The 10630-nt window shown below is 51.9% G+C and overlaps 2 protein-coding genes across 3 annotated transcripts in view; one reads left to right on the top strand and one right to left on the bottom strand.

Annotated features, from left to right (window-relative positions):
• SYMPK (symplekin) overlaps positions 1-2055 on the bottom strand; it is a 44007-nt gene extending 41952 nt beyond the window's left edge. Inside the window, exon 1 of one of the 2 annotated variants that reach the window (XM_017502499.2) lies at positions 1934-2055. The gene's annotated coding sequence lies outside the window, so the exon portion shown is untranslated. Of the gene's footprint in view, positions 1-1917 lie in introns of both variants that reach the window. The other variant, XM_037729253.1, reaches the window with a different exon arrangement.
• Positions 2056-3100: 1045 nt separating this feature from the next.
• The window catches only part of FOXA3 (forkhead box A3), a 10141-nt gene continuing 2611 nt past the window's right edge, over positions 3101-10630 (top strand). Inside the window, exon 1 of the mRNA XM_017502521.1 lies at positions 3101-3366. Within this exon, the coding sequence (XP_017358010.1) occupies positions 3298-3366 (69 nt within the window). The 5' untranslated portion in view covers positions 3101-3297. The remainder of the gene's footprint in view (positions 3367-10630) is intronic.

A 10630-nucleotide genomic window follows, 5' to 3' on the forward strand; every position in this document is an offset into this window, starting at 1 on the left:
ACCAGGATGGTCTCGATCTCTTGACCTCGTGATCCACCCGCCTCGGCCTCCCAAAGTGCTGGGATTACAGGCGTGAGCCACCGCGCCCGGCCGGAAGTTATTATTTTTAATCTTCACTTTTACAGATGAGGAAATTGAAGGCTAAGGAGGTAAAGTGACATGATCAAAGGCACACAGCTTTTAAGAGGTTGAGCCAGCAGCTTGGATGAATATCTTCCTTACCACTATGCTATAGTACTGTTTATGTGAAAGGAATTGTTTTTCACCCCCAGGTCTGTTTATGTAAGCCAAGGATCACGGCCACCTGACAACCAGCATACTCAATAAACCGGCCAGGCACAGTGGCTCATGCCTGTAATCCCAGCACCACTGCACTCCAACCTGGGAGACAGAGTGAGACTCTGCCTCAAAAAAACAAAACAAAAACACAAAACCCCATAATAAACATTTCCACTTTTTTTCATGATGATAATACATCCAGATCTACCAAAATATTTCAGCGTTTCGTTCTTCTTCTACTTTTTGGTTTATGCTTTCAGTTTTTCTTTTTTTAAACACACTTATACAAAATTCTCCTGCAGGAGCTGGATTTTATGCAAAAAAAGGAAAAGAAAAAACCCCATATATACATATTTCCCTTTCTTTTGTAAAAAGAACATCTATAAGCCAGGCTTGGTGGCTCAGGCCTGTAATCCCAGCACTTTGGGAGGCCAAGGTGGGCAGATCACTTGAGGTCAGGAGTTCAAGACCAGTCTGGCCAACACAGTGAAACCCTGTCTCTACTAAAAATACCAAAATTACCGAGTGTGGTGGCACACATTGGCAATCCCAGCTATTCGGGAGGCTGAGGCAGGAGACGCAATTGAATCAGGGAGGCGGAGGTTGCAGTGAGCTCACATCGTGCCAGCCTGGGCGATAGAGTGAGACCCTGCCTCAAAAACAAACAAACAAACAAAACAAAACATACAACAAACACTAACCTTCACTTCACTTGTTTTCTCTTAATACCTTAATATAAGTTGGAGGCCACTATATCAGTGTATAGACTTTCATCTACCTCATTCCTTTCTAGAGTTGCATAGGATTTTTTTATGTGGATGTATTATAGTTTCTTTCACCCAGTCTTATTTAAGAACACTTGGGATGGGTGTAGCCTTTTACTACGATGAACAGTATCACTGTTTCCCTTTCCCTCTCGGTGTACTCGGAGAAGAGTAGTACCCTGCCCCACTGCCACCTGAGAATCAGAGAGCTGCCCTGTTTCCCCAGACTGGCCCTAGGAGTATCTTTCATTCACTCAAGGAGCATTAGCACCTCCAGCGTGATTGGTGCTGTGCTGGGATCACAGTGGCGACAGAGACAAACCCAGTCCCTACTCTAATGGAACACACGGTCACAGACATCATAAAACAGCACACAGATAAGAGTCGGATAACAAATTAGACCACACGTGACATGAAGGAAAAGGGACTGAAAGGAGCATTTAACAGGAGGATTTCGGGATGGAGGGCAGGGAATGAGGGCTTCACAGAGGAAGTGACGTTGGTGCCGAGACCCGAAGGATGAATGGGAGTTAGCCAGACAGAATGGGTAAAAGGATGTTGCGGGCAGAAGGGACAACCTGCGCAAAATCTCCGAAGCGGGAAAGCGCATAGCAAGTTTAAGGAACCGAAAGGCCAGGGCGGCTGTGAGAGGTGGGGAAGAAGCAAAGAGGCCGGCGAGGTCTGCGGGGCGAACGCGCCAGGAGGCCACGTTGGAACTTTGCCCCGAGGGCACTAGAGAGCCAAGGAAGGGTCCTGAGCAGGGAAAGAAACACGGGTCGCGAACACCACTGTTCCCTTCTCCCTACAGCGGCGCCATCCCCGCCCGCGCCCCTTTTTCTTTAGGTGCCTCCTCCCTTCGTCCCCGGGCCCTTACGCCGCCTCCCGCTCACCGCGGCTCCGGCCTCCGTCCCCCTCGCGCCCCCTCAGCAGCGCCTCTTCCTAAACACCGCCGCCGCCATCTTCCGTTCGTCGCAGGGTACGGTGCGCACGCGCCACACACGCAGGGCCGCCGGGAAATGGAGTCCAGACCCCAGCTCGACCCCACCCATGCCTCGCACCGTGCGAGCCGTCTTCTACCCGCCTCCATGCTACGGCAAGCGGCCCCTTCATTTTCGGCCCTGGGTCGCTACATCTTCTGGGAAATGTAGTCACTTGGGAAACACAGGACGGAAAGGGTGGTAGAGCATTCTGGGAAATGAAGTTCTCAGTGGTGCTGAGTCCCTGGACGGCTGGCTGATAATGCAGAATGGGGAGTCTGGGCAGCGAAGCTCCTGGTCTTGGAAGGAAGGTGGTCTGTTGCCCTAGTGGGGTCTGCGCAGAGGCCCCGATTACCTCCACCTTTGTTCTTGACCCTTTCAACAGTCTGAAGCATTTCCTTTAATTTCTTTTTTTGAGACGGAGTCTTGCTCTGTCGCCGAGGCTGGAGTGCAGTGATGCGATCTCCGCTCACTGCAACCTCCGCTTCCAGGGCTCAAACTATTCTCCTGCCTCAGCCTCCCGAGTAGCTTTGATTACAGCCATGCACCACCATGCCTAGCTAGTTTTTGTATTTTTAGTAGAGATGGGGTTTCACCTTCCTAGCCAGGCTGGTCTTGAACTCCTGACCTAAAGTGAACCGCCCGCCCGCCTTGGCCTCCCAAAGTGCTGGAATTTCAGGCGTGAGCCACCGCGCCCGGCCAAGTAGAAGCATTTCTCGCCGTCGGAAGCGTCAGTCTTCCTGTCTGTCTGATGGGGATGTGATTTCGCTTACGGGTCTTTATAGCCGCATAGAGGCCCTAGCGCCCTGATTCCCCTTTCTTCCGCGGTGTTCATGCATGGCTCTGGCTCCTCGTCCTCTCCTGTTGAGATGATGAAACCCCCTGCGGTAGAAAGGCGCCAGAGTTCTGCCCTCGGGTCCCTTGGTATCTGCAACGTCTCCACCGGCAGCTCCCTCACTCCTGAATCACCCCCAGCTGTCGCGTCCCGGGGCTGCGGTCCCCGGCGCCTGAGGTCTGTCCCCTGGCAGTCCCGCAGGGGGCGCCCCAGTCCAAGAGCGCCGCCCTTGGGGAGGCGGGAGGGGAGCCCGGGGCGGGCGAGGGCGGGGGTGTCCCAGCTATAAAGCGTGGCCACCTCCCGCGGCGCTCGGGACAGCCGTACCCCGGGCGGTCGGACGGGCGGACGCTGGTGGGAGCTCTGGCCGTGCCGGCGGAGAGATCCAGAGCGCTCCGTTCCCCCGGGGCCGGAGCGGGGGCGGGTGGGGGCGCAAGCCCGGGGGATGCTGGGCTCGGTGAAGATGGAGGCCCATGACCTGGCCGAGTGGAGCTACTACCCGGAGGCGGGCGAGGTGTGTCCTCGGGGATGGCGGAGCGGGAAGTGGGGGGCAGGTATCGGGCTGCGGGCTCACATGGAGCAGGGACTGGGTGTGGGTTCAAATGGGCGCAAAGGCGTCTAGTTGGGCAGCCGGGGAACTGGGGGCGCGGAGACCAGGTGTGGGAGTCAGGGACCCAGGACGAGGCATGGATGGGAGCGCTGTTAGGGCAGCCTCGCCGCCGCCGGGGCTTAAAAATGGAAGTCAGGAACATTTAGCCAAGGGTCGGGTCACACCTTAAACGTGGGAGTCAGGTGTTGGGGGCCCCCAAAAGCCAGAGATTTAAATGAACCAACCAAAGATAGGAATCAGAGTTCCAGGGTAGGGGACAGGGTGGGGGGATTCAGGATGTGAGGTTCAAAGTTGGAGGGAAAGAAAGACTAAAAGATGGAGGAGGAGTCACCATTAAGGGAAGAGTGAGGTGGGAACTCAGGGCCAGCATACAGTGTTAAAGAACGGGGTTTGGGGGTGAGGATCAGCTGGCGATGTAAGGTAGGGTCAGAAATAGGGGTTGGTGTTCAGGGGTAAGAGATGGGGTGCTCAGAGATGAAGCTTCGTTTCGGGAGTCTGAAATAACAGGTGGCTTAGACTTGGGCATCTGGGAGCCGAAGATGTGGCCGTCCGCATTGGCAGGAGAGGGGCCGATCTCCATCCCCCAGCCCCAGCCCCGACCCTACCCCTGACCCTCAGCAGGGACTCCCCAAGTCGGAAGCTGGAGAGTTTTAGATTATGCACCTTGCCCTGCTCCTTGCCATCCAGCAGCCTCCAACTATCGCTAAAGTTCCCATCCAGTCGCACCTCAGAAAGGCTTCCCTGGAGTAGGGGGTGGGGGCATGTCCTAATTCCCTCACCCTAGCAGACAGAAAGTCCTTCTCTGAGTCTGACTCACATCCCTCTTGCTGCAAGGACTCCGACACCTTAGCTAACTCACTCTATAATCAACGTTGTGAGGTTGTTGGGGCGGGGGGTTGGGGTCTCTGTCTGAGAATGATGGGGGTCTGGACACTTGGACTTCTAACCTGGAAGGGGACAGTGAGCTTGAAGTGGGGTGTGCGACAGGAATGGCTGGGTTCTTCAAGGAGTCAAGATCTGGTGGCTGCGGGGGCCCCAGCGTGCCTGAGTCTTGGGTCTGGGGCTTGAAACTGTAGGGTGGGATTCCTGGATCCCCAGACCTTCAGGGCTTGGCATGGTGCCCGGGAGGGGCCAGTCCTGTGTTTGGGGAGGTGTGAGGTGCACGGGGGGTGGGGCAGGGCCAACTGGAGAAGGGACTGGGAGTGCTGAGAGGTGGAGTCAGGGTGGCTGGAGTTATCAGCTGAGAGATGTGGAAGGCAGAGACCTTCCCTGTGGAGGCTTCCAGGTGGTGGGGAGTGATCCCACCTGGACCTCTGAAGAACTCAAAGTCTGGGGACCCAATTTAAAGGAACCAACTACAGACCAATTGTACAAACCAACTACAGGTGTTTTGGGGGCACATCTTAAGTAAATGATGGGGGTCTAGGCAGGAGGAGTTGCTATTTGGGGCATAGTCTGAATAGATCCAAGTTTAGGGGACAAGTTGTATGGAAATTGTGTCAGAAATTGAAGGATAGCTGGCACGATGGCTCACACTTGTAATCCCAGCACCTTGGGAGGTCAAAGTGGGAGGATCACTTGAGCCCAGGAGTTTGGGGATGACCTGGGCAACATAGGGATACCCTGTCTTTTCAAAAAAAAAAAAGTTTTTTTAAAATTAGCCAGCCATGCCTATAGTCTAAGCTACTTGGGAGGCTGAGGTGGGAGGATGGCTTGAGGCCAGGAGGTCAAGGCTGCTGGGAGCTGTGATCATACTGTGGCACTCTAGCCTGGGTGACAGAATGAGACCCTATCTCGAAAATAATAATAATGGTAATAGAGGGACAGTCTGCAGGTAATAAGCATTTCAGGGCATATTTTGGAAGAGTCAATATGTGCAGGAATGGAAATGGTTGGGGGTTACTGTCTGAGGCTCTCCCTGACCTTCCTATCAAGTGAGGCCACCTCTTCCCCTTGGGTCAGAACAATGGGGAGATAAATATCTACACTCAGCCAGCAACTGAGAGCTGAGAGGGTCCCCAAATGACTTCTTGCCCATAGCAACCTCTGGCTGGGGTGACATTAACACTCAGGGAACTTGCTGTCTGCAGGGAACTTGGACAGTTACCATCTCAGGATATCCCTGTTGGCCTCAGGTTCTTGCAGATTAGCTGATCCAGCTGCTCCCTCGTTTTTGAGGCAGAAACTCGGAAGCCCCACACGCAGAAGGCTGGGGTCCTGGGTTGGGTCTGGGACTAGAAACTTGGCTTCTGGCTTCACTCTGCCTTCCTCTGCTCCGTCACACCCTTCTACAGAGACAATAAGGAAATGAAAGAGGAGAAATTCCAGTCTCCTGGTGTGGGGGTGCAAGTCCCCTGAGGGCTTCCCCCCAATCTCAGCCCCGCCCTGGCAGGGGAGATCCGGCTCAGACCCGGACACCAGGGGTTCATCCCACCCCGAGGTGTGGGAAAGCCTAGGGTGGATTAGGGCAGGTGCAGTGCTTGAGGTCAGACCTCAAGGATGACTTCCGGGTGGGTGGGAGCCAGAAAGGAGGGGCCTGGGGTCCCTATCTGCCTTACTCTGCAATACCAGAGAGCCTGACTGGGTTGGCAAAAAGGGGGTGGGTGTATAGGGGGATTTGGAAACTCTGTGGATCCCCCTGAATCCTTCACCTCACCTCATCTCTTTTCTTATTCTGGGGAGGGGCCCGAAGCCACCAACCAGGGGGAGAGCCTGAGTCGGGGAACGGAGTAACTGTGGCTGCAGTTTCACTGTGAGACTTGGGGTGAAGGGGAATGAATTTGATGAAGGGAGGGAGGGACGGCGGGAAAGAGAAAGATAGGTAGATAGATAAGAAGATGGTGGCCCGGCTTGGGGGCTCATGACTGTCATCACAGCACTTTGGGAGGCTGAGCAGGGTGAATCACTTGCAGTCAGGAGATCAAGACCAGCCTGGCCAACATGGTGAAACTCCATCTCCACTAAAAATTTAAAAATTAGCTGGGCGTGGTGGCTCGTGCCTGTAATCCAAGTTACTGGGGAGGCTGAGAAAGGAGAATCACTTGAACCCGTGAGGCAGAGGTTGCAGTGAGCTGAAATCGAGCCTCTGCACTCTAGCCTGGGCAACAGAGTGACACTCCATCTCAGGAAGGTGGACTGCAGGAGGGAGAGGTGGGAGTGGGAGGAGGTGGGAGTGGAGCAGGGTAGAGTGGGGAAGTGAGAGAGTGCCAAGGAAGGGAGAAAGAGGTGGAAGGCTGGAGACAGAGACAAGATCAAGGGGAAAGAGAGATGGGAGAGGACTGGGGAGGGAGGAGATGGAAGGGGAGGCAATGGGGGGTGGGGAGGAAGCTGGGAGAGGGGAAGATGGGTAATGGTACCAAGACAGGTAACACAAAGGCAAAAATAGCCAACAGAGATTCAAAGAGATATGGTGAAAGAGCTCCATGGAGAGACATGAAGAGAAAAGAGCAGATTTTTCCACTGGAACTGAGACTTAGGGTTGAGTTGGTTGACCCCTCTCCCTGATTCCCTAAGCCACCCTGGCAAGACTCATTTCTCTCCGGACCTTGTGACCTGCAGAAGTGTACAGTGGGAGGGCCAGGCATGGTGGTTCATGCCTGTAATCCCAGCACTTCGGGAGGCAGAGGCAGGTGGATCACATGAGGTCAGGAGTTCGAGACTAGCCTGACCAACATGGCAAAACCTTGTCTTTACTAAAAATACAAAAATTAGCCAGGTGTTGTGGCTCGTGCCTGTAATCCCAGCTACTCCGGAGGCCAAGGCAGGAGAATCGCTTGAACCTGGGAGGCAGAGGTTGCAGTGAGCGGGGGGTCACATACTGGATTCTAGCTTGGATGACAGAGGTGGCAGGAGACGAGACGGTATCTGGTTAACTCACATTGGGTGGCTGTAGCCAGTGCTATATATAGCAGAACCCCCCCACCCACCCACACGGTGCCATGAGACCCCAGACCTCAGAGGAGCCAGCGGGGAAAGTTCCGGATGGAGGATGGGGGAGAGAGGGTGGGAGACAGTGGTGGAGAGGGGGTAGGTAGATACAAAGAAACAACCCTCCAACATGCCTTATTCCGGCATTTTCTGTTCACTGTTGTGTTCCTGCTAGATGCTACCATGAGGGCAGGCATCTCTGTCTGTCGTAGTCACTGCTTTTACAGCGTGACCCACAACAGGTCTGGAGCCAGACTGCAGAATCCCAGTTCTGCCCCCACTCTTGCTGTGTGACCCGACGACCTCTCTGGGCCCCTCAGCTAGTTCAGCTGTAAAATGGGCATCATCATAACACCTCCTCCCATAGTATGGTTGTCAAGATTAAAGGAAGTGCTTGGAGCAGCGCCTGGCACGGAGCCACCAACTGATAAATATTGCTTGAATGAATGAAAGAATATGCAGAGGGTTACTTGGAGAGGCATTGCAATATCTACCATGTTCCATTGAGCTAAGATGCACCTTTTTCCACTATTTAAACATTTCCAGAAATTGGATACATTTTACAGTCAATGGTGTCCAGTGATTTCAACTGAGTGTTTTTCCCATTTGTATTAATATATAAAGTAATGCTGCAGCTTCCAGAGAAGTCTTAGATTTGAAGATATATAGTAAATAGATAAATAATATTATTAGGTTGAATAGCGATTTCTGATATTCAAACACTTCTATTTGTAAATACAGTAATTTTTAATTTGTATTTTTATTTTTTTGAGATGGAGTTGCGCTCTGTCACCCAGGCTGGAGTGCAGTGGTGCAGTCTTGACTCACCACAACCTCCACCTCTGGGTTCAAGAGATTCTCCTGCCTCAGCCTCCTGAGTAGCTGGAACTACAGGCACCTTCCACCATGCCCAGCTATTTTTTGTATTTTTGGTACAGACAGGGTTTCCCCAAGTTGGCCAGGCTGGTCTTGAATTCCTGACCTCAAGTGATCTGCCTGCCTAGGGCTCCCAAAGTGCTGGGATTACAGGTGTGAGCCACTGTGTCCAGCCTAAATACAGTAATTGTATAAGCTAAAAGATTGAAAAGAGTTACACATATATGTTAGATTATTATAGAGTTATAATCACTATTTATAATTTCTAAACTTGAGAGCTGCTGATTTACCTAATAAACCAGAAATTCTTAAATTTTTTGGTCTCAGGGTCCCTATTTTTGTTTTTATTATTTATTTATTTGTTTGTTTATTTATTTATTTATTTTTGAGACAGAGTTTCGCTCTTGTTACCCAGGCTGGAGTGCAATGGTGTGATCTCGGCTCACCGCAACCTCCGCCTCCTGCGTTCAGGCAATTCTCCTGCCTCAGCCTCCTGAGTCGCTGGGATTACAGGCACGCACCACCATGCCCAGCTAATTTTTTGTATTTTTAGTAGAGACGGGGTTTCACCATGTTGACCAGGATGGTCTCGATCTCTTGATCTCGTGATCCACCTGCCTTGGCCTCCCAAAGTGCTGGGATTACAGGCGTGAGCCACCGCGCCCGGCCTTTTTTTATTTTTTATTTTTGTGAGATGGAGTCTTGCTCTGTTTTCTAGGCTGGAGTACAATGGTGTGATCTCAGCTCACTGCAGCCTTCAACTCCTTGGCTCAAGCGACGCTCCTGCCTTAGCCTCCTGAGTAGCTGGGATTACAAGCATGTGCCATGATGCCTGGCTGATTTTTGTATTTTGATAGAGACAGGGTTTCGCCGTGTTGCCAGACTGGTCTCAAACTCCTGACCTCAAGTAATGCACCCTCCTCAGCCTCCCAAAGCGCTGAGATTCCATTGGGAGGCCAAGGCAGGATTACCTGAGGCCAGGAGTTGAGAACAGCCTGGGCAACATGGTGAATCCCCGTCGCTACTAAAAATACAAAAAATTAGCAGGGTGTGGGGTGCATGCCTCTGATTCCAGCTACTTGGTAGGCTGAGGCATGAGAATAGCTTGAACCCGGAAGGTGGAGGTTGCAGTGAGCCAAGGCTGTGCCACCGTACTCCAGCCCCGACAACAGAGCGAGACTCTGTCTCTAAATAAATAAATAATCTGGGTGTAGTGGTGCATGCCTGTAGTCCCAGCTACTTGGGTGGTTGAGGCAGGAGGATCACTTGAGCCCCAGAGTTTGAGACTACAGTAAGCTGTGATTGCACCACTGTACTCCAGCCTGAGTGACAGAGTGAGACCCTATGCAAAAAAAAAAAAAAAAAATTACTGAGGAGCCCAGTTTCTGTCAATGTGGGTTATGTCAATCTACATTTTCCATATTTAAAACTAACACTGAGAAATGTTAAAAACTTGTATTAGTTCATTTAAAAATAGCAATCATTTGTTAGCGTAAAAGCATTTTTATTAAAAGAACTATATTCTGGCTGGGCACGGTGGCTCATGCCTATGGGAGGCCAAGGCGGGTGGATCACGAGGTCAAGAGATTGAGACCATCCTGGCCAACATGGTGAAACCCCATCTTTACTAAAAATACAAAAATTAGCTGGGTGTGGTGGCACACACTTGTAGTCCCAGCTACTTGGGAGACTGAGGCAGGAGACTCTCTTGAACCCAGGAGGCGGAGGTTGCAGTGAGCCGAGCTCACACGATTGCACTCCAGCCTGGCGACAAGGCGAGACTCTGTCTCAAAAAAAAAAAATATATATATATATATATATTTCAAAAAATTTAGTCAAAAGAGTGGCACTGTTTTCCATTTTTGCAAATCAAGTCTGGCCCAGTGGAAGACAGCTGGATTCTCCTAGCTGCTTTTGCATTCTCTCTGTTGGAATATGAACACCCTCTGGAAAACTCCACTGTACGCTTCATGAGAAAGGGAGTGGAAAGGGCTAGTAATAACTTAGCATTGCCGGGCATGGTGGCTCATGCTTGTAATCCCAGCACTTTGGGAGGCCAAGGTGGGAAAATCACGAGGTCAGGAGTTCAAGACCAGCCTGGCCAACATGGGGAAATCCCATCTGTACTAAAAATAAAAAAAAAAAAAAAAATAGCTGGGCATGGTAGTGGGCGCCTGTAATCCCAGCTACTCAGGAGGCTGAGGCAGGAGAATCGGTTGAATCTGGGAGGCAGAGGTTGCAATGAGCCAAGATCACACCACTGCACTCCAGCCTGGTCAATAGAGCAAGACTCCACCTCAAACAAACAAACGAGGCCGGGCGCGGTGGCTCAAGCCTGTAATCCCAGCACTTTGGGAGGCCGAGG

The sequence above is a fragment of the Cebus imitator genome, unplaced genomic scaffold (genome assembly GCF_001604975.1).
Source record: "Cebus imitator isolate Cc_AM_T3 unplaced genomic scaffold, Cebus_imitator-1.0 Scaffold296, whole genome shotgun sequence".
NCBI lineage: Eukaryota > Metazoa > Chordata > Mammalia > Primates > Cebidae > Cebus > Cebus imitator.